This window comes from Grus americana, chromosome 25 (assembly GCF_028858705.1).
Source record: "Grus americana isolate bGruAme1 chromosome 25, bGruAme1.mat, whole genome shotgun sequence".
In the NCBI taxonomy this organism is placed as follows: Eukaryota; Metazoa; Chordata; class Aves; order Gruiformes; family Gruidae; genus Grus; species Grus americana.
This window is the reverse complement of record NC_072876.1, coordinates 3,835,710-3,858,289: the sequence shown is the minus strand read 5'-3', so window position 1 is coordinate 3,858,289 and position 22,580 is coordinate 3,835,710. Positions and strand designations below refer to the sequence as shown.

General features: G+C 48.5%; 1 protein-coding gene across 4 annotated transcripts; it reads right to left on the bottom strand.

Moving 5' to 3' along the window:
* Positions 1–4,012: 4,012 nt before the first annotated feature.
* INKA2 (inka box actin regulator 2) lies at positions 4,013–16,684 on the bottom strand. Of its 4 annotated transcripts, XM_054803742.1 has the most exons (5): positions 15,833–16,684; positions 14,547–14,704; positions 13,870–14,023; positions 13,706–13,752; positions 4,013–5,913 (listed from the first exon to the last, which is right to left on the bottom strand). In XM_054803742.1, exons 4-5 carry the CDS (start codon positions 13,706–13,708, stop codon positions 4,921–4,923), a joined length of 996 nt encoding a protein of 331 aa, XP_054659717.1. In that variant the 5' UTR covers positions 13,709–13,752; positions 13,870–14,023; positions 14,547–14,704; positions 15,833–16,684; the 3' UTR covers positions 4,013–4,920. The 4 variants fall into 4 exon arrangements, with proteins under 4 accessions (XP_054659717.1, XP_054659718.1, XP_054659719.1 ...); XM_054803743.1 differs by lacking the exon at positions 14,547–14,704; XM_054803744.1 differs by lacking the exons at positions 13,870–14,023; positions 14,547–14,704.
* Between the last annotated feature and the right edge of the window lie 5,896 nt (positions 16,685–22,580).

The window sequence follows — 22,580 nt, the reverse complement described above, 5'->3', positions numbered from 1 at the left end:
TGGTCCAGTTTATAGGCACGCTGCCTAAAGAAGTAGAAGAGATTCTGCTGTGGATTAATAGTAAGATGAAGGTGATTGGGAATGTGCTGGAGGGAATAAAACGGTGCTGGACTTTGAATAAAATGGATCTTCGTTCAGCAAGGATGTGGCAATTGGCTTCTGTCCTGCCAGACTCAGTACGAGGGGAACTGAGGGGAAATTATTAAATTTGCTCAGCCTCCAGTCAGAAAGCCTTTCAGGTTAGTTAGGCGCATCAGCACGGATGGTTAACGGGGACAGAGCTGAGCATCGTTAGGGTAGACGAGCGCCGGCCCTGGGGAGGCTTCAGCAACGGTACAAATTTGCAGGGCACGTGGGTCCCTCAGCTTCAGCGGGTAAACAGTAAATATAACCTGCGTCAACGGGAAGGGAAAACGTGCCGGGCAGCAGCCAGCCTGTATTTTCCTTTCTTTTTGCCCAGCATTAGCTTAAGAAGCCCCATCCCATTGTCAGAAGAATAAGCTGCGAAATGGTTATGAAAATAAAGGCTTTTTAATTACAGGCACATTTGTGAGCCTTCTGGAGGCCATCTGGCTGAAGAGCGGGGCGTTAGCATCGGCGCTGGCGGGAAGGGAAAGCCCGGAGAGGCAGAGCGAGGAGCAGCTCCTGGAAAAGCACTCCAGTAATGTTAAGAGCCAAATCCACTCTATACATTAAGCCGTATGGGCCAGATCCAGCGCCTATCCATTTCAGCAGTGCCGGATCCGCTCAGCAGCGGCAGAGACGCGGTGCTGCATGCCGGGGGCTTTGGAAGGGGCCAGGCTGCGCGACTCACCCGCCCCTTGGCCGAGCAGGAGCCCGGCACCCCCGGCAGAACGGGAATCCTGCAAGCACTGAGAGCACGTACCACCTTCCTCCTCCGACCTGCCCGTACCTTCTGCCCGCCTGCGCTGGAGAGAGGTTTCCAACCTCTCGCAGGAGGCAACGCCGGCAGCAACCTCCTCCCCTCGGCTGCAAATACCAGGCGCGCACTGAGCAGCAGCTCCCCTTGCGCCGGTTTATTAATCCCTGGTGTTTGAACATTATTGGCGTCAAATTAACTCCAGTGCGCTTGATCCCATCTGGGCTTAACGTACCCCAAGAACAGAGATTTCTAATAAATCTGAATGCCCAAGGTTCATTTGCCATTGCTGCCTTCCACAGGGCAAGTTCATGGGGGAACGTGTTTCTATAATTATTGTCCTGTGTTTGGTATTAACCATTCCTATCAAAGATGCAGAACACAGCCAGGGCCTCATTAAAGACTGTCATTGTGCTAATTAGGTAGGTTTCGTACTTAATAACGGGGAACTATTTCATGGCAGTTTCATGAAAAAAGAGGAGAAAAAGCCATTATAATTTCAGGAAAAGTCCCTGGAGAAGTGAAATGGTAATTCACAAATCCTACCCTGATCTATTAGCAGATCCTGCTTTGGAGACTGAATTAGGCAGGATGTCTGGCTTGGCTGATACTCTTTATTATTTGAATGCCTCTTAAAAAATATTTATTAAATATTTTTTTCTCTTAAGAACTTTCAGCTACATTTACTTGCAGTTTTCAAGTGGCTGTTTGAAGCCTAGGTCACACTGAATTTGTCAGGGCAAACACCCCAGAAAATCCTCTTTCAATGCAAAACATCCTTTGAAAATACACATAAGAGGCAGAGAGAACATAAACACACGTGAAACTACGCTGGGCATTCGGTCAGCTGTCTGTGCAAAGTGCCCGGCAGGGATCTGGTCCTTTGTCAAAAGAAGAACCGAAGCAAACGCCACCACCTCTATCCTTACACCGACGTTCATCCTTCGCGGTCCCCAAGGCCGAACGCTCGCCTCGCTGGCGACCGCAGGCAGAAGCAGAGGGAGGAGCGGTGGGTGCCGGGGGGGGGTGTGGGGTGTGTGCAGGGACCCCGCGTGGGCTCTGACCCCACCATTGCCGGCTCCGATCCTGCTCACGGGGATTCAGTGGGAGCAAGCGTGGGCTTGGCAGCGCAGGCTGCAGCAGGAGCGATTATTTTGGGTGGGAAAGGAACACGTGGGCGGCAGCTGGGGCCAAGAACTGCCCTTTCCATGTGAAACTAAAAACAATAGTGTTTCCTCCGAGCAGGGACAGAAAAGGCTGGGTTTAGCAGCTGATCTTTGAGCAGCTCCCCGGCGCGAGCGTGCGCGGGCAGGATGACCCGGCGCTGCCAGAAGTGCTTGTTCTCAAGAGAAACTTCCCGTCGGCTCCTCGCGAGACCCCGTCGATGGGGGGAGCGGCACCACGACAGCTGCTGGGGGGGGATCCGGCATTTGCAAGGGACCACATGTCATCCCCTCCCTTGGGATTAACACAGGGTCCCCGGGCAGGCAGAGGAGCATCCAGGCAGGGGCTGGATGGGGGTGGCAAATCCCCAAGAACTATGTTCCCAATGTGCATTTTAGGCTCCAGATCACCCCGTGTCCTGCATAAACACATCCTGTTTCCTGCATAATACACGGCCTTGCAGAGGTAACCACCTGCAGAAATGTACCCTTCATCTCTCGGGCGAAGTGTCACCATGCCCCTGTCCCTGCCCCTGCCCGTGCTCAGCCTGGGCCGTTGCCTGCTGCCCCCCCACTCATCACAGCTGAGGGCAATGCTCGCTGACAAGCTTACAAAGCCCCTGGTGCAGGTGCTCAGCTCCCCAGAGCCGCTCCCCATCCAGCACGGTGCTCCTCTCTCCGTGGGGCTCAGCCTTCGGTGCCAGGCAGGTACGGCTGGGACGTGCCCCTGGGGATGGGGGTGCCATCCTGCTCGGTGCTCTGTGCCGGGGGCTGGGTGCCCTGGGTTGTGCCTGGGCAGCCCTGGGGTGAGGCCATGCTCCCCAGGGACTGAGGTGAGTGTAGGAAAAAGTGGGTGCTCTTGTGCTACAGCTTATAGAAAGCTCCTTCTCCTCTTTGCTGACCCCGTGGAAGGGTGGGTGGGAGCTGGGAGGGTGTGTTTGTAACAAACAGGATGAACTGCTGACAGGAGGAAAACAAAATGCTTTACAAACAGCATTTTGGCATTTGGAAACATGAAGAAGGGGGGAAAAAATAACCAGACCTGAAGCCTGTGAGGAGGAAAAACAAAAGCTTGCTTGCAACTCGGGTTCCTGAAAAAGTGCTGAGCGTCGCTTTCAGATGCTGCCCCGCTCTTCTCTCCTTGTATGGGCAGGAACAGGGCTTGTCTGGTGCCTATATTTAATTTGCCTCTGCTCCACTGGCCTCTCTGTCTTGGGAAGTTACAACAGGCGTAGAATTGCATGTTTAAAAAAAAATAACCCTACTGCTTGCACATAAGCCCTTCCTAAACTTGGAGTGAGCGCAACAGGTTTTTGCAACATAACCCTGCTGTGCACGTGAAGCATCTGGTGGCCCCCGGTTAACGGCAACGGGGGCACCCCGAGGGCAGCTCCCCTCTGCTGCAACGTGATGGACGGGCTTCTGCGCCATCTTCACGCCGTGGCTCACGGAGCCGCTGGGGACAGCGAGGAGGGGACCCATGGCAGGACCTGCGCGGCCCTGGGGCGACGTGGCCCTGTCCCCCCTCCGTGAGCTGGGGGCTGCGCGGCTCTGAGGCCCGTCCCTCAGCGGCAGTTTGTCCCTCCAGCGTTTCCCTCTCTGCCTTTCCCCGTGCTGGGGGAGGAGGATGGACGCTGAAGCGTTACCCCAAGGCTCTGGAGCATGTGTCTGGGCTGCGGCGGGACCCTGGCAGGGACCTCTGGCTGCAGCTCTTCTCCCTGCCGTGATTTATAACCTCTCCTCGAATGGAAACTCTCCTGGCCGCTCCCCAAACTCCCCGGTCCCGGCTGGGAACAGGCTGACACAAACCGCACGCATTCCCGGCCGCAGCCCCGGCTCCGACCTCCACCAAACGAGCCCTTCGTGCTGCTCGGCCGGGTTTTCATGACGGTGAAACCCCAGAAGGTTCTGTGCTGGAGAACAGCAGGCCTGAGGGTGGCCCCAGGATGGAGACAGCCCCACGAAACGCTGGAGACTGATGCCACTTTATTGGTAACTCTTGGAGAGCTAGACACTGAAGAAGAACTTGGTTCTTCCAAGACGAAGTTTGTACACAACAGCAAAGGAAACAACAACAACAACAACAACCATCTGTTGCAACTTGGTATCTCGGTGCAACCTCAACAATAAACTTTTGCAAGGTTGCATCTGGTGTGACCTGTGGGGCCAAGGGCACGAGGACAGAAGCAAAACCCCCCGAGGGTCACAAACTTCCATGAAAGGAGCATTGTGGCTTACTGGTTTAACTGGCAGGGGAAGGAGAGATGCTGGGAGCACGGCAGAGGTGCAGTTTGGGGGAAAACCCCACAGCCGAAATGCAGCAAAGCTGGGGTTCAACACCCCCTCTTAGCAATTGTTCAAGTCTTACAAAATCAAACCTATTTCTTTCAATTTAAATAACAAGTGCTTTGGGTGCAGCACTTGAATTGCCTGGTTTATAACCCAGTTTTAAGTGCACACAAGCAGGAATAGATTTTTTTTTCCTTTAAAAAAAACTATATATATTTGCACACTCATACACACACATGCACACAGTGAATTTGGTGCTGCAGCTGTTTTAACTAGAGATGACGGAAGGGACCTGACATGGCTATCGTAAGCCAGGCTCCAGGAGCTGGGTGTCCGTGGCACCGCTCACCCTAAAGATTCTGATTATTTTTGCAAACGTCGGGCCCCAAAAGCCTCCCCACGTGGGGCTGTCAGCTGCTCCTCGGACCGCTCAGGAAAATGCTGCCTGCAGGTGACCGAAGCCCACAGCATGTTGGTGCACCTCAGTCCCCGCTGAGTGCTCAGGAGTCTCCTGAAAAGACACGTACGGCCTCAAGCTCCTCGCCGGTGTGAAACAAATGCTTGGCAGAGCGGAGGACGCCAACAAACTCAGACCCAAACAGCTGTATTGATGTCAAACCCAGACTGGGTGTAGTCTATGGTCTTGTGGACTTGCTTGGTGCCAATTTTGGTTTTCTTGCTATTGCTTTCCGCCTTTGGGCACCTCTCTGCTTTGCTGTGATGGCTCTGGATGTTCCCGTGAAGTGGGAAGTAAAATGTCCCCTTGAGTTTGTTCATCTTTTTGGGTCTCTTAGAAATTTCGGGCTGTGTGTCTTCAGGTGGAAGCCAGCAAGGTTTCTCCTTGAGAAGCCTGTCTCGGTCTGGCCGAACACTCCTCAGGAACTTCTTGAAGATGTTGGCTGTGAGGGAGAACTTCCTGCAGAGCTCCTGGGATCTGCTCATGGACAGGGATGCCTCGCTCTTCTCCCCCTTCTTATCCAGCTCCGGCAGATCCAACCAGTTCCCAACCAAGTCTGCAAAGATGTTATCCCCCAAGACCAGCGGCTGCCGATTCCTGCTCTGGGACATTAGGGAGGATGTCCAGTCATGGCCATCGTCACATCCTGGGCACTCCTGGCATGCCGGCCACCCCCCAGTCGTGCCCTGGCTACTGGGCTTGAATGTCCTCGGGCGGACCTGCTCCGCTCTGGTGGAAGCTGAGGAAGGTCCTTTTGGGTGATAAACATCCTCACCAGCGATGCTCCTGAAGGAGGAGGGGGTCTCTCTAAGGTGGCCACCCTCCGGGAGCACAGCGGGACGGGACAAACCCACCGGCCGTGGCACGGCACACGCGAAGGACGTGGGGCTGCGCTCCTCCACCGATGCCTCCCCCCGTGGCCGCTCGTCCTGCCGGGCCCCGGGCACATCTCTGCTGCTTCGGCAGCGCTGGTGCTGCTCGGTGCCAGAAATGGTGCTTCGGCTCCCTGAGATGTCCAACTGCTCCAAAGCTGTCTGGACCTGGAGGAGTTTCAGCTCCTGCAGTGCACCCATCATGCAGTTCATCTGCTCGTGCAGCCCGTCTCCGACCTCCTTCATGGATAGCTGCGGAGGAAAGGAAGCAGACATCGAGTCAGTGGCTCCAGGAGCCAGGAGAGAGCAGGAGATTTTGACCGAAGGGCAGGAGAGCCGGGCTGAGCAGCTTCCTGAAACATCGCCTCTTCCCACTGACTGCATCTTAGAGGCATCCTACCTATCCATCCATTTTGTGGAACAGCAACTGGGTATTTATTAGATTTTTCTAGAGTTTCCCTCTAGGAATAAGTGAAGCTGACAGGAGGAGTGGATTTTTTTGACCTGACAATAAAAATAAATAGATTGAATTTCCATTAATTGCTTGGCAGAATCCCAAGGCATAGAACTATGAATGGTTTGGGCTGCCTCCAGTTTTACCATATTCTTCTGCTTTTGTGTCTTTTGTGCCCTGTAACTAACTGAAATCAGGAGTCAGAATAATGAACAGAAGTGCCTTCCACAGAGAACCTTGTTTCTTTACCTAAAGTGCTGAAGTAAATTAAAAATAAACCCCAGTAAGAATCAGATTGTTACTATATAGCATCTCTTCAGGTCTTAATACCCTCATTACAGGCACCTCTCATTAGAGGACAATCAAAGACACTTCAATGCACTTGGAATTTTGTACAAAACAACAAACTCTAAAATTGCCTATGCTAAACTAGGGAATCTCTCTGATTCCCAAGCTAAGACCTTTAGCAGCAGTTCTGCTTTATCCCTGAACCCTGCTCTAAAGATTTAACTTTCTATACTAGACTTAAAATAAGCAAGTTATTTTCCAGAGCTTCTAAATCCCCCCCCTCTTCTCTTTCGCTCTGTTGCTTCCTCTCTCTCATGTAGGATCTGGATCATATTCCCAAAGCGGCATCATAAAACAAATGGGCTATACTTTCCAACAGCTGCCACTTTTTTTTTTTTTTTTTTTTCCCAGCAGGGAGGGGGAATGAGGAGGAGAGGGGAAGAACAGCAGGGGACGGCAGGGCTGGAGGTGAAGACATGTCACATTGATGTAAGGTGGTTTGCAGAAGAGATTACCACTGTCTAGGAAAAGCTTCAGCCTGTGCTGTCGTGAACAGTTTAAAAGGCTCATCACAATTTTTGTACAGCAATAGTTCTCGCGCTTAGGGTGAAAAAGGGCAGATGCATCTTATGTTCAGCTTTACGTTATCAAGCTTTAGTCTTATACCTCTGCATTTTAACTAGATTAGTTCAATTACTTGCTCTATTTCCATTTCTGTACCTGGATTTGAGCAGTGAGAAAGAGCAGTCATCAAAAAATTGGATCCTCTGTAACAATCTAGCTCTGTAAGTGGAAAGCTCCTCCACAGTTTCTGACCACAAATCTCCATCTCAAAACCCAGAACCTAAAACTAGCTGGCAGATTACGATGATTTTTCAGAGCTTCACTCCCAAGAAACTTATTTATCCCCTAGAATAAGCACACAAGCTATGAAGATGCAGAAAATCTCTGTGTTTAGCTTCCTGATTACACTACCAAGCGTCTCCATCTAATTTTTTAACATCAGTGAATAAACCTCTACTTCTGCAGACATGCAAATAACGCCCCCCTTACAGACTAACCGAGCTCCTGGGTTTCCCGTACAAAAGCTGGGGCCATATGCTCTACAAGCCTCAGACAAAACTATCACCTTACCTCTCCAGATTTGCTGTAATGCTTCTCGTCCTAACCTTTCTCGCCTTATTAATGGAAGTCTGCTTTATCTGGGGCTTTGCAAAAAGCTGGATTTGGAGCCAGCTCGGCCCCTCATTGGCCGCTTCCCACCAAATCCCCCGGCCGCGCAGCGCTGTAATCACGGCACGGTGAGTGACGAGGGTCCTCGGTAATGACTGGGCTGATCAAACCCTCAGCATATGCTGGACGGCGCCGCTGTTCACCTCATTGATTCAATTAACTCCCCCATGATGGGTGGTATCATTACAATCGAGCCTTCTCCAGCAAGGCTCTATTAAGCATTAAAATTTCATGGGCAGCATTTACCGTCAGCGTGGTCATTTCTCACAGGCGGATCCTGTCTCCCTCCGACAAGAAAAGACGTGAGCCCCAAAAGCTCAGACTCTGGCACTTTTCTTTCTGAACAAACGAGCTGGTTCTGCCAAACCGGGCGCCAGCCCAGCCTGGGGAACCCGAGCGCTGGAGGAGGAGTGGACGCGTTTCATGTGTGGAAATGCTTTCCCAGAAGTGACTACGAGGTTTGGAGGCTTCTCCCCGACACCCAGCGCTGGCTGAGCCGCCCCCCTCGCAGCAAAGGGGGAGAAACGGGCACTTTTGGGACATGCCACATCTGTCCTGTTTCAGCAACCTGCTTTGGGCGGGACGAATCCTGCCCTCAGTGTCCTGGGAATCCCACCACCAGCAAGTGAGTTTTAAAGATCCTGAGGCTTTTAACTCTGCTTACAAACACTGCTAAAACTTCGGGTTGTGCAAGTTAAAAAACCCAGCAAACAACCCCCTCTGCTCTACCTTTTGCTCTTCGCGGGATCCGTTCAGTCTTTTACGGAACCGAAGAGGGAGTGAAACCCAGACCAAAGCGAAGTCACTGCCTGGTGACCAAGCAGTCTGCAGGGGCTTGGATTTCATCCACTAGTAATTACCCTGTGGTAATTAAGAGTACTATTAAGAGTACTCACCCCGGAGAGAAAACTCTGGAGACGAAAAAAAAAAATTAAAAAAAAATTTCCCCCAGAATCTAACAGCCACTCTCTCCCCTTTGCCAAGATCTCAGTTCTTCCCAGTTCAGACTGGCTTCTCTGAGACTCTCCAGGAAAGGAACAATTTCCCACAGAAGAGAGACCATCGCCCCGGCAAAGGTTCAAGATTGAACTATCTGGGCTGCCAGAGGAAAAAAGTTTCAGCGAATAATCCAGCAGATTGGGCTGGAAGTCAAAGGGATGCTCTGACTGCAAGGTGGTGGGAACTCAAGGCTGAAGGGACAACCCTTGTAGCCTCACTGGCTCCGTGGTCACACGCTTCATGTAGAAGGAACTGGAATTTGCGATGAACTGAAGTGCAATTCTAAACAGAGCGTGAATGTGACACAAAACCCCAGAGAGCCTTAATTTGGCATGGAGAGAGACCCTGCCCGTACCGGCTGAGGTTATGCAAGTGACATTATGTAAGCTGGCCACCACGGGGCATCAGGAGATGTTCTGTCTTGTGCATGTTTGTGAGCTGTAAATCCCAAACTTGTTGTTGAATCAGCCCCTCGCTCGGTCGTGCTGCGGAGCAGAGTGCCGGGGAAACAGCATTCACTGCAAAACTTCGGGTCTAGCACAGACCTTGCCTGTCAGCATCCTCCCCTCTGGTATCTGCTCGTCTCTGCTCAAGGTGCACAAACATGGCAGCACTTTAAGGGACTCTGGGTGTCTAATTTGAGCTACCTTGTGCTTCAATACAAGTGGTTGTTTGGCACTGCTGCTTCCAAGAAAAGCCAAATTAGACAACTTGCAGATGTTCAAATCTATCTCTATAAAACAGTTAAAAATCAGATGCCTCAAATTGAATCTCATTATTATTCCTGAAACTTTTGCAGTCCCTAAAAATTGGCACGGCAAAGTTTTAGTCGAATTCGGAACAAGCTAGCACAGATGCCTTTTATAGCAAGGGAAGTACGCGCAGGGCTGAGCCCAGTTGCGACGTGCGTGTTCCACTTCAGTGCCTGGGATGTTCAACGTTTGATGTTCAACGTTTCTTTCTCCAGCAGTAAAGTATTACCTCCAGATCAATCCTCCTCTGCGGGCACGAACAAGGCAGCTCTGGCTAACACGCTTCTCCAAAGCAAAGCTTGCTTAAACTATAGTCACCCTGAATATTGAAAATTGAAGTGCAAAATTCAAAATTCAAATGATCATCAAGGAATATTCAACTTGAGGGGAAAAAATCACAAGCCAACAGTGAGCATCTTGCAAAACTGGCGGAGTTCGAATATAGTTTGTTGGCTTTTTTTTACATTGAAAATCTATCATTGTGAGTGGCAAAGGCATCAATGACTTTGTAAGCCATGCCTTTTGAATTATTTCCTCAAAATACTTATTCCCAAAACTACAACCACAATTGGTTTACACGGTATATAAATCAATGATCTTCCACCACCGATTAACACAGCAGGAGGACAACTTGCCCCAAGGAACATCCTCCAGCAGTTACTGGCACCTTATCAAATTCAACCCCAAATACCTGAGATAAGAGAGATTTCACTTGTCACTTCCCAGGTAAATAAGTAACATTTTAACCCACTTTGGGAAATAATATTTTCCTGTTAGCATCTACGTCCACCGAGTTCTCCGAATTCAGTTCCCACAATCCCCTGGAGCCACAGCTGTCTGTGTTCCCAGCCCATCCGCACATCTGGCCCGCCCAGGACTGTAGCAGCTTTGTGATGCTGACGGGAGAAAGGAAAAAACCCAGCTAACAGACCGCGGCTTTCAGCTGAGCACAGAGGACTGAAAAGAGCGGCTCTGAGCATGTTTGTCATAATGAGGAGGAAGACAGATGTCCGGCTCTTAGGTAAAAGAAATGCAAAGAGAGGAAGTTATTGCTAAGAGGACAGGAAAGAACAAATGGCAAATAGCGGTTCTTAATAATAGTGCTGATAGGCAACCGAACCAGCAACAAACAATTGGTGTTTAAAGGGGATGACATAATAGAGACCAAAATTATTTTAGAACTGCTGAGCTGATGATATTGTTTCTGTGTTTTCCTTTGGGTCACTAACTAGATTAATCTTCAACAAGCTTGCAATTGTGGCTGGGCATAACTCTTCGGAGCGTGCTGCACGGCTCGGAGAGCCGCTTTCCAGCTTGATGTTGCTTCCTTCCCTTGATGGACGCCAAGGGCCTGCAATCATCTTTTTGTCCTTGCATTTTATCACAAGAATTTCAAGTCTTTACCTCTTGTCTTTCCAGAGTATTTTAGGCGTAAATTAGCATGTTAACTGTGAGGTCTCAGTTTATCTAAAAGAGGAAGGATGCTGAAACTTCACGAAAGTGGGTTTTTTTCCCCCCAATAGTTTAAATAGATCTTAAACAGATGTTAACCACAAAAGACACGGCTCACATCACTCAATTAACTATCTTCCTTACTCAATCGCCTTCCTTTCCATCGCAACGATGTCATTCCGTGCTTCCCAATGACACTCGCTACATTTAAAGGTGAATTAGAAAATCGATTCTCTACAACCAGGAAATAAATGGACCAAAAAGAACTCCAACCTTCAGATTTTTACTCACAACCCAGGAAAAAGAGAGACCACGAGCCTCAATGTACAGACTGACCATTGAAGATGATGGTTAAAAGTTTTGGTTTTCAGCCCAATGGTCTGCTTCACTGGGGACTCTGGTCTTTAACGTTCCTGAATACGTGCAGCTGGGACTTAAAAAATCCACTGTCATCTTTAGGAGTCTTCTCTGGAAATAAACAAGCGGACAAAGCCCGTGACTGCTTTTTCTCTCCCCAGGTTATATGTGACAGGACATCTGCTGTCAAGTTACTCCTTCCCTTAAGGCAACACCAAGGAACGAGATTCTGTGATAACCACCCAAGTTTCTAACGCCATCTCCAGCAGCGATGGGTAAAGCCACCCCTAAAGGGACCGTTTTATCAGCAGAGACACCAACGGAGCTGCGTGTTTCCACCTGTTGGGGTTGTGAACGGTGACGTTAGCCCTTGAGGTCTGTCGTTTATGCCTACTCTACCGCAAATCACAAGAGCTGCTCCTTCAGAAATAGCTGGAATGAAAATACAGCAGAGTCCTCTTCGAGCATGACACAGTTACCGGAATAGGATCCAGTGTGAGACAAAGAGTAAAAATAATTGGCTGTATTTTTCACTCAGACCAAATGTTCTATTCCTGCAGGATATTCATAGCAAGAGACATTGTCTACTAGGACATAAATTAATGTAGGAAGGGAATAAGACTCTATCAAACTCAATAATGTGATGCATTTATGATGAATGTGCCGAGAGAACCTTCAACAGCTCAAGTCAGAGTGGTGAGGTTTGTTTTAAATACCTACTTTAATACTTTTCCTCCTAGAAAAAAGCAACAGAAAGCTCAGAAATATCCTGGATCCCTCAAGAAAGACCAAAACATGCAAAGTAAAAGTTAACATCTACAGCTAACTTGGCTGTGACCTCTCGCCCGTTACAGCCATACAAACTCCAAATGCAAGATAAATCTGCCCCATGAACTCGCCAGTCCCTGGCTAGACAATAAGTGATTTATTTTTATCATAGAAGAGCCTTTGGACCCCCATTCCTTGGTACGGATGCTGATGTTACTATGTATAAACGTAAACAACCCCCGCGTCAGAAAGTTTACGGAGGTAATGTCATCTGCAGCGTGAGAGGCGGAAATGAAATTCCTCTCTGCTAATCCCTGAGCAAGACAATTCTTGTTAAATCTGATCTTTCAGCTGAGATAACATTCTGTAACTCGGAGAGCAGACATCGTATTTCTGTGCCTCGGAATGATGTTTGCAGACTCCGAATCCAGCCGATAAAATCAGGAGGAATTTTAGTATCGGGATTAATTGCGTTAATGGAAGATTCACAAGCTCTGTAGCACATTGCACAACTGCCATACGAAGGACAGAGGACAGGAGGAATGGAGAAGCACAATTTACTCCGTGCCAGGCCTACAAACCAGCATTGCATATTCTCGCAAACCACATCGCATCCATAAATCTCCAGGGGCTTTCAGAGGAGGTGAACAAGGTCTTCTGTATTTTCTACATACAGAGACCGAGGTGCAGAGAGCTGGCACAGCTCATCCAAAACAGCTCCGTGGACCAGTGGCAGCAGCGGTGCGAGGACCCCGGCTTCGGCGATCAATCCGATTGCCAAGCTGCCCCGATCCCACACCCGGCTGGGATGGACGGCCGTGTCAGCTGAGGCTCTCCTGGCCGTGAAGCATTTGCAGGGGGCAGCTCCTGAATGAATTCCAATCAAAGGGACACCACGCATGCCAGAAACTATCGGCTTACAACGGAAAACATGCGATTGGAATAGGAGATCTCTCATTGACTGAAACGGGTCAGGTTCATCCTTGGGGGCCGTGGCAGAGCTTTCCCAGAGGTAACGCTAAGAGCAGCGTAAGCACGCCCGGACCCACGCTCATCTGCGACTTGCCCGGCAAAGCACGGCGTGATCTCAATGCACAGGCTGTGTGTTGAAACGTCCGCGCGCGCCAGCAGCCCAAACCAAGCCCACGATTATTTAAATGTGTTTTTTAATGCACAAAGCAGGAGAAAGAAAAATCGGAGCTGGAATCCTCGAATCCCACACTGGTGGGGGATAGAGTTGCACTTGAAGATAACCTTTCCTTGGGAACTGGGAATTGTGCCAACATCCGCTCTTTTTTTTGAGAAAAATCCCCTCCTCAAAACCAGCTGAAGGCTGTAGTAGTTTGCACCGAGGCAAACTAAACTTCTGCTAATTGAACGGCCTTTAACTTTCACGTGTTACGCTGACCAGCCTCAGCAGCCTGGTTCCTCAGATAGGGCATTTTTGCAGAACAGCCCTGCATACCACCCGCTCTGCCGCTCAGCATCCCTCCCCCCCGCCCCGAGCTGCTCCTTGGACATAACGCAAACCACTGTTTCTGAACTCGCAGTGATGCCCTGGAACCGGAGTCCCGTTTAGCTGCGCACGAGGTGGCTCATTGTCTGGATCTGGCCAAGTCCTTCCCACCATTCCTCCCGCATGATTCTTGGTTATGGTGCATTTAACGTCTGGAGGCATGACCTGCCCAGTAATGAAGAAAGTGGTAAAGAAGCAGGGTCAAGAGGTTCAGTTCCCACTCACCATTCAATGCAGATGGTCCCAGCTGTCTGTCCGCACTGCTTGCTGGTCTTTAAAGAAACATTAATCTATTTTAATTCCAGGCTATCTTGACAGTATTGATTTTTAAAAGCTGTTCTTTCTCAGAATATCATTTATGGTTGTTGTAATTAAGACAGTCCTCCTACCTTCACTAAATGCGATCTGCAGCTCGCTTAAGTTGCTGATGAAAGGAATTGTTTCCTGGCGTGCTGTAAGGCAGAGGGTCTCTCCAGCTGTCACCCTGCGGGCTGTCCTGGCACGGCTGTGCTCACAACAGCTCCGAGACTGCACTCTGATACCCTGAGAATTTGTTGTCGAAGTAAGTTTTTAAGTTTAAGCAACAAAAGTTGGGCGGTGGGAGGGGGAAAGAATGTGACTAGTAAACCCCAAGCGTATGAAGATCTTGGCTACTTAAGCAGTCCTACTGAAAACAACTGCCCCTTCCCAGGTTTTTAAGTCAAGCACATGCATAAATCTTTGCCAGACTAAGGTTTTGCTTTATTAATATAATAAAAATTGTTGCATTTTTACAGTTAAAAAAACCCCACATTACTGCATTATAGCAAGGGTATGAACAAAACCGGAATGTTCTCAATGTAAGTATTTTTTTGTTTTCATATTAAGTGTGAGGGATCTGCCTTTCTTTCGAATAAATTCAAATTCTTCAGAAGGTATGTTGCGTGCTACAAAATAGGCATGTTTTAGACTCACAAGTAGAGCTGCAATGTTTAGGCTTCTATTAAAAATACTGCTCAGAAACTGCTTAGTTAAGTGGACAAAATACTTATTCTAAGCACGCCCTTTTGAAAGTTACTCTTTTTACCTGTCTTGCCTTCCAAATTGTTCAGATTTTAAAGGTCTTCCAGATTATACTGTACGTGTCCTGGTTTGCAGTTTGCATTTCATCCATCACACCCAGAGTACAGTACACCAGTGACTCTCCTTTTCCTTTGTTTTAGTTTGTCTTCCAGCTCCTGTTTGCTAGGGAAACACCGGTAACGCCGGCAGGTTAAATGTCACTGTTTGCTGCCACGTTTATTCAGAGTAAAACGCTGCTGCCTGAGCCCGTGTTTCACGAGACACGTCCACGCTGCGGGAGCACAGCTCTCTCCAGCAGCAGGGAGTCCGTGATCCTGCCCTGGGCACAGCTCTAACTTTGCCTGCCTCTGTACTGACTCAAATGGTGTTGCTTACATGCAAAACGTTTCCTGTAATGCAGGCAGGATAGCAATCCCGTATATAAACCCATGCTGAAATCAGCATCCTATGAAGTCCTAAACCGGGATGCTTTTGTGCAGTCAGAAACTTCACCCGCTCGTTTTTGCCCTGCCTTGTCTTCCCCTTTTGTTCTCATTATCTGTTTATCTGAACAACGCACTGCTCCCCAGCCAGACCCACTAAGCACTGGAACCCGATTTTGGGAAGCAGCAGTGCTTCCTACCCATCCACGCCTAGCAAACCCCAGGGTGCCAACAATACCTACGGGCTTGTGGACAAGCCCAAGCAAGTTCAGCGAGCGAGGTTACCATCCGAATGGGAGCGGGAGGAGGGAGAAAACAGTGTTGATTTATGACAAAGGGTTTCCTATTAAAGAAGAAGTATTTGCAGAGGGTATTGGAGGTGGCAATCGCACACTCCCTTTACATCATTTTGATTCCCGTAAACTTATTCTTATCGGAGATTTCTGTAAATGTTTCTTTGATTCCTGATCTCTGCTGGCATCTTGTTTTTTAAAGCCACCGCACACCCCCCGAGCCCCCCGAGCGCTGTATTTCCCTCTCGCAGACGAACGGACCGGCGGCATCCGACCAGCCGGCGCTGGGAGGCTGAGACCTGCCCCCGACCGACGGCGATGCAGCAGGGGAGCAGCCCGTAGGGACCCCCGAAGTTCCGCGGCCAGGCGAAGGCTGGATGCGGCCGGGACCTGCCCCGCTCTCCCCGCCGGCACCCGCCGTCCCGCGGCGGAACCCCCTCCGCGCCCGGCCGCCTTCGCACGGGGCCGTTCCCCCCCCCCCTCTTCCTCCCCACAAAGGACCGAGCCCCGCTGGGCTCCGCGCAGGCACCGCCACCGGCTGGGTGAGGGGACCCCCCCGCCCGCCGCCCCCTTACCAGCTCCTGCCGCAGCCGGCGCAGGTGGTGGTCCATGGCCCGGCTCAGCGCGGCCCCGCCATGCGAGCGCTCCGCCCGCCCAGCCACCCGCGGAGCCGGGCGGGGGGGTCGCGGCGGGGAGCCCGGGGGGCGGCACCGGGGGGCGGCGGCTGCCGCCGGGACAGAGCCCAGCCCGCGCTGGCGGGAGGCTCGTCCGGAGCCGGGCTGCGGGGCAGGGGCCGCGCCTGCGGAGCCGCTTCCCCGGGCGGCGGTGGGCTGGAGAGCGGGGGGGTCTCATGCCCCCGCCCGGCTCCGGGGCCTGGGAGTGCCGGTGACAGCGACGAACGCCGAGAGGCTGCTTGCATGGCTTCTCGGTAACGTTGCTAGAGCCGGAGTTTGTGCGGGGAACGGTCCCTTCCCCCGGCAGAGAAGTTCCGTGGTTTAGTTTGTTGTGGTCTGGATTCTGCAAATTGCTCCGCAGGGACAGACCACCCCAACAAAAGCGTGGATTAACCTACGGGGCCTTAATCACGACAAATTGCAAAGCCACCCCGTTGTGGATTTCCCCGTTTTATTCTAACTGGGGGCTGGGTTGCTGCGTGAAGACACATCCCTCCTGGGTCAAACTGCTCTTTGCCACCATGGGGGATGTCGCGGGTCTCCCTGGAAGGTGGCGGTACCACAACCCCCGAACTTCGCCCATGACTGTGCCGTTCCCAAACCGCCCTTCGTCAGGACCGGCACGTCTAGAGAGCTGCAAGAAACAGGTGTTGAAAATTCTTAGCGTGGATTTATGTTCCGAACAGCAGTTTTTCCCTTACTGTGTTTTACAAGCAGCGTTTCGGCTGACAGGACTCTAGAAACGCAGCGGCAACTGGAAACTTCTGCGTCTAAGGGATATTATGGGTGCTACAGATGCACTCCTCCAAGGGCAGGATTTTTGTAGGGTTTACATTTTTCAGCATTTCATACATATATGTATATATGTATGTATGTATGATTCTCGGCTTATGTGCACAATGTGTTGTTTGGATGATAAATGCCGACTCCCCTGTACTGGGTTAGCGAGGCTTGTCTGAATCATTCTGCAATGGTAAGGAAATGGATAGGATGAGAACTACTAATTTGTGTTTTCAAATCTGGGATGAAAAATGTAATTACTTGCTTTTTCCCAGAAATCTGAGTATTGTCTTTCCAGGTCTTTATTTGTTGAAGGAAAAGATTTTTTTTTTATAGTCGGTAATAGGATTTTGTTTGTTTGTAGAAATCAGCCTTGGTGTTTTTGAAAGCTGACCTTTGTGTCAAAATCCAATTTAAATACGAAATTTGCAATCTGGCCTTTCATGTATGTATGGGAAACGCTCTAGAGTTAACATTTATTGATTCTCCTGGCATCTCTTTTATTATGGGTCAAAATTTCCCGTCTTTTTGCTCGTTTCAGGGTTTCTGTTTCCTATCTATTAAGGAAGCGTGAAAATTGCTTCTCTCTTCAAGAATCTGTAGAACGTGGCACAGTAAACATTAACGTTTTAAAGAAATGACCTTATCAAAAAGTTAATCACTTCCAACGGGGTATGCTATGCTGTGAGTGGGATACCTGCCAGTCTTGAGTCTTTATTAAAGTCTAAGCCAACTCACCCAGCTATAATTTTTTTTCTCGCAACCCGGCTGGAGTTGTTGGCCAGCTGGTTGTTCCCCACGGCCGTGGTTGGGGTATGTATGTCCCCAGCCTACTCAAGCATGTCAAGTATCATATGGCAGGTTTGAACAGCCAGTCAGTGGTAAAAAATCAAAAAGATGGCACCATGCGGAGACTACAAGCTGAAACGCCTGCCTCTGCCAATTATTAATAGTACAGGGAATGACCCAACTTCCCTTTCCTCTTTCTGCGCCTCGGACAAGGACCCGTCTTCAAGAAGAGCCACGCCGTCAGAGTCCAGGTTTCTGTGTTGCCTCAGTTCAGTTGGTTTGAGCCTAAAACTGACCGTGAGCTTAAGTTCAAGCCAGCTTTGACCAACAGTATTTTTAGGAACTCTCTTACATTTGGTAGGGAATAGACTGAGAGTGGGCATCAAGAGGGAATGACTTCTGTTCTCCCAAGGTTATCGTGTCTAGACAAAGCAGACTGCTGATGGCTTTGGCAACTTGAAAAACTGCATGAAATCAGACCAGGGATTATCCCAGGCACAGGATGCTCTCACCAACATTTTCTTTCCATTAGCAATTTTTTTTTTAAATCATATCATTGCTGAATTTAACTGATGCTTTTCACAGTGCTTTGAATATTCCAATACAAAAGATACACATGGTTACCTGAAGCATCAAATCTAAGTTAAACACTATTATATTTTCCAGCACGTCTAGCATTCAGGAGGCCAACTGCACGTGTACACGGCAACTAGCAAATGCTGTGCTCCAGAAAGCTCCTGCAACACGTGCAGGACACTGAACTGTGTGATCTGCCAGCAGGTGAACAGGGAAGAATTTTTAGCCTCTGTTTTGCTTCTGTTTAAGGTCTTTTTTTGATTCATTTTTCTGCCTCTGGAGCTGCTCATGTCCTCCAAAGGAGTTTATGAGCACAGACTAAAGAAAAGACCAGAATATTCATGTGCTCCAAACTCCTGGGAACTTACAAGAGAAGAGAAAAATCTGAAATATTTTCTCAGGAGGATTTCCCCGCTAAGCGACTTTTTTCTCTTCCGTGTAGACAACTGGTTCAATGCAACATTGACACTTCATGCCAGGCCCTGTACTCCTTCCTCTCTGCCGTGGTACAAACCATGAGCAGATGATGCAGTGGAAAATCAGGTCTCCAAGAAAATACAGAGCTGCGAATAAAACACCCTTAAGCAGAAAGCTACATGGCTTATTTCAGGATAAAATGAAAAAGTGAGATCCTTGGGCAAAAAAATAGAATACGCTTTTTTGGGGTGGTGTATTCCACTTTCATGAACTGCCTCATCCCTTCCCATTTGAGAAAACATCCATCCCTTCACAGCTGAAGGCTTATCTCATTTGCTGCCTTTCAGTTCATTGATCTGTTTTCTCAGAGCTTTCACGCGACTGTTCTTTGCTGAACTAACAAGCGTGGTTATTGCCGAATTTTCTTTCGTTTTTACTTCCTTGCACACTGAAGGCAAACCTTTCAGAATTTCTTGCCACTTAAGCAGCAGCATGACCTGAATTGCATCCATCTTTGTTTAAATCCACTGGAGCATAAACATCCAGCCAAAATAGGTAAGAATATAATGTCAAAACTTTAAATCTGGTTTTATATTTGTGCATAAAGAGATAAATTACCCCTGAAAATTTGACTGTTTCTTCCATTAAGCCTAATTTAGTGTAACCAGTCTTGTGGCCTTTAAAGGTCCTGACAAGTCCCTACCTCACTATGCCCCCATCCCAAAAGGAAAACTTTTGCCTCTGCTCCAGCCAAATTCCAGCTCCTGACATTGCTCTGCTTGTGCCGGAGTGCCCGGAGTAAGTACCAGGGTAGGGAAATCCTCGTGCATTCACTGTGCCGGTGTGTGTTAAAGAACTACTGGATTACATCTCAGCTGGCTGCATTTTGGTGACCTAGATCCGGCTCATACTAGCTGAAAAATAATTTAGCCAACCTTGGTATAAAAGCATATCTAAGATTAAAATGGGCTGATATTTATTTATCTGGAGGAAAACGACAGGAGCAAACTACTGGCACTTCTAACTGCTATAGCTGAAAAAACCCACTCTGAACGGATATCCTGGTGCTTGCTTTTTTTTAATCTGTAGCTGCATCTGTACGTGCGTCTGCGGTGACCCCCCCTTTTACGTTTCATCTGGAATTTGTGGAGTTCTTCTGGATCCTTCCCAAGGACGTGCCTGACAAGGGACCAAATCCTTTCAGCAGAAGGGCACTGAAATGAGCCTTAGATGGATGTAAGACATCATCATCATCGATGATCATCAATGATCATCATCATCATCATTTATAGCAACTCCATGCACCAGGCTTGCTGGAAAAAATCCAAGTCTTTGCCAATTACTGAAGCAAGGAAGAAGATTCTGCTGCTCAGAGACTTGCTACTCATTGGTAACTTGCCATCCAGCTTTTTTTCAAAGGGAAAATGAATGCGCAGGGTGCTTGGAGTCAATTTTTGGTAGTGAATATGAAGTCACTGTCTATGCTAGTATCAATGGCCCTTTCACTGTAATGTGCTTTACTGTACAGAGAACAAATACAGTTTCCATGGCAGTGTAAACACAAATACATACCACGCTCTGAAGAGTGAGTCACACGTGCTGCAAAGAACGGAGAAAGTTCACTGTCTTCATCTGAACACGTCTGGGAGAGGAGGATGAGATTATCTCACTTGAAAAATATTTTATAAATATTATGTAAACCAAGATTCGTTCTGAATAATTCCATGTCTTGGCAGATATGAAAGACAAGTCCTTAGAAGCAGAAGGCATAAGACAAGGCAGGTGCTTGTTTACAGTAGCAATGTTCAATTCTGTACTGAATATATTCTTAAAAGATATACACAACCCGATAGTTCTGGAAGCCAATGCAAATTATCCCTGAGCAGTTTATCCCGGTCTTTTAAAGAATTAAGCTGTTGCAAATGACGACTAAGTTCCACAGAAAGAAGAGATGGATAAATCTGTGGTGCCTGCTTAGTACTGCTACTGAGTACCGGCTTCTTTGCACTGCACGCGTTAGCCTTAGGAGGTGTGGGCGCGTTGCAAACTACACATCGAACGGGGGACACGGACCTTTGCCTTGCTGCTGGGAGTTTGAAGACAAGTGCTTCCGCTTGCTAGTCTGAAAGAGCAAGAACCTGGCCTTGAGTATCAGCACCATGCACCTCACAGACGTCTGTCTTATCGTTTATGCAAAGCTGATATATTGATATATAGATTCAGAGGAAAATGAATCTTGGGTGGAATTAAAATCAAATATGTAATCTGCACTTCATAACAGGGACAAAAAGTGGTGAGCTCTGTCTTGGGGGAATAAAACGTGCACTCAGTAGATATGGGAGCAAGAGTTTTCCCTAGCAAGAGTTTTCTTCTAAGCCCCAAAAGCTAGAGTTTGGTTTCTGACCCCGAGCTAGAGAGTTTATATCCCTTCATAAGAACCAGTTATTATTTCAATATTACAGCTCAGAAGGAGGTCTTGTCTACTTCTTTTACCAACCTAAATCCTTTCCCAGGACCTATTCTGCCTGCAGAGCATTCAGATTAATTGTCAAGGTTTCCAAAGGCTGCTTTGAACAAGAATACTTCCTCCGGATCTTACCGCGAGCGAAAGCAAAGCAATGTCATGGCAAAACTGCAGATTCCTCTTGGCTGGGCTGACACGTGAACGTCGACAACGTGAATTCAGTACTTGAGAGTCACTGAGGTAAAATGAGGCCTGAAGGTTGAGGATTGCTATTTATACACCGGCTCAGGGCAGAGTACACAACAGAGGGTTTAAAACAAAGTTAGTAGCAGTAGCAGTGAAGATCTTCTACGGGAAGAAGGGTTAAAGGAGAAACAAAACTTGCCATTAGATCAACTGATACAGCTGCAGGAGCTTGACCTAAATCTGACCCAGCCCCATCAGTAAGGGCCAAAACCAAAGGGAGAGGGACGATAAATCTGCCGGTCGTGGTGTCGAAGGGTTTCTCAGTGTACAGACGGTGAGATGGTTTGGAATCCGTCCCTCCAGCATCCGCTGGAAAATTAAATAAATACCTACAAACGGCAGCATCTTTCTGAATTAAGGTGGTGTGCCTGGAAGTCTCATTAACGATGTGCCGCAGAGAATAGCATCTGTCTCCGAATCACCTCGGTTGTATTGCAATGTGCAGGCAACCTCAGGGGAGAAAAGGAGTAGGTGAGGAAAACAGAGAGGGGAGCGGTTCGTTGGGATGGCTGTTTGGGGCCGTTTCATCATCTCTGCCCTTCCCCCATGGGAACAGACACTTCTGACTGCTCTTCGTTGTCTGTTTAAATCACATCAATTTAAAAGGGTTACGAGAGGCTGTATTTAATCAAACGTTTGTTATGTCCAGGTGTCTTTGTCTCCTTTCCCAGATTTATCCAGAGATAATTCTCTCATGTTGGAGACTCGTTTCCCCTTGAGGACCGACGGGAATATCCACTTAAAAATTAAAAAATAATTGGAACTAACAGAATGCTTGTAGTTAGCTATCCTGTTACCTCTGCTCCGGGCACAGTTCTCGCCCCTACCATCTGGTCCGTCCCCACTTGGTAGGGGTAAGCTCTCCAAGCTGAAACTGTTCTTTGTCCTGCGAGGCCCCACTCTTGGTTGGTACTCAGATATCCATGTGAAAATATCGTAATGCTAAAAAATAACAACTGAATAGAATTCGCCAGACTTTTTTCTCCCCCATCAGGAAATAAACACGAGGAATTTCAAAGGCATGACAAAGCCTGTGGTACACCAAAGCCATTGAAATTCATTTAGGCTGCCTGGCGATGTAAGAATAATGACACAGTGTATGTGCTTGTACAGTAGAAGCCACTGTTGAGATATTTCAAATCCCATTGCAATGAATGGAAGCTGCATGTCCAGAGCCTCTGGGCTGCTATGACAATAAAAGCTGATACGCATAAAACCACCCATGATCTAAAATAAGTGGTCTACAGAGGGCAGTAATTAATGCACATACAACAGATTAATACAGTTGGCCTTTGCTGAAGTGAATGCTATACGATTAATTTTTTGCAGTGCCGTGGCTTTTAAGTCTTGTTTCGGCGTGCAGCGCGGCCGTACCCC

Excerpts from the sequence above, each read along its gene's own strand:
- INKA2 (XM_054803741.1), bottom strand. The coding sequence starts at position 15,868 with ATGGACCACCACCTGCGCCGGCTGCGGCAGGAGCTG. Across the intron at positions 5,914-15,832 it reads GCCGGCTGCGGCAGGAGCTG|CTATCCATGAAGGAGGTCGG; the intron begins GTAAGGGGGCGG and ends TTTCCTCCGCAG.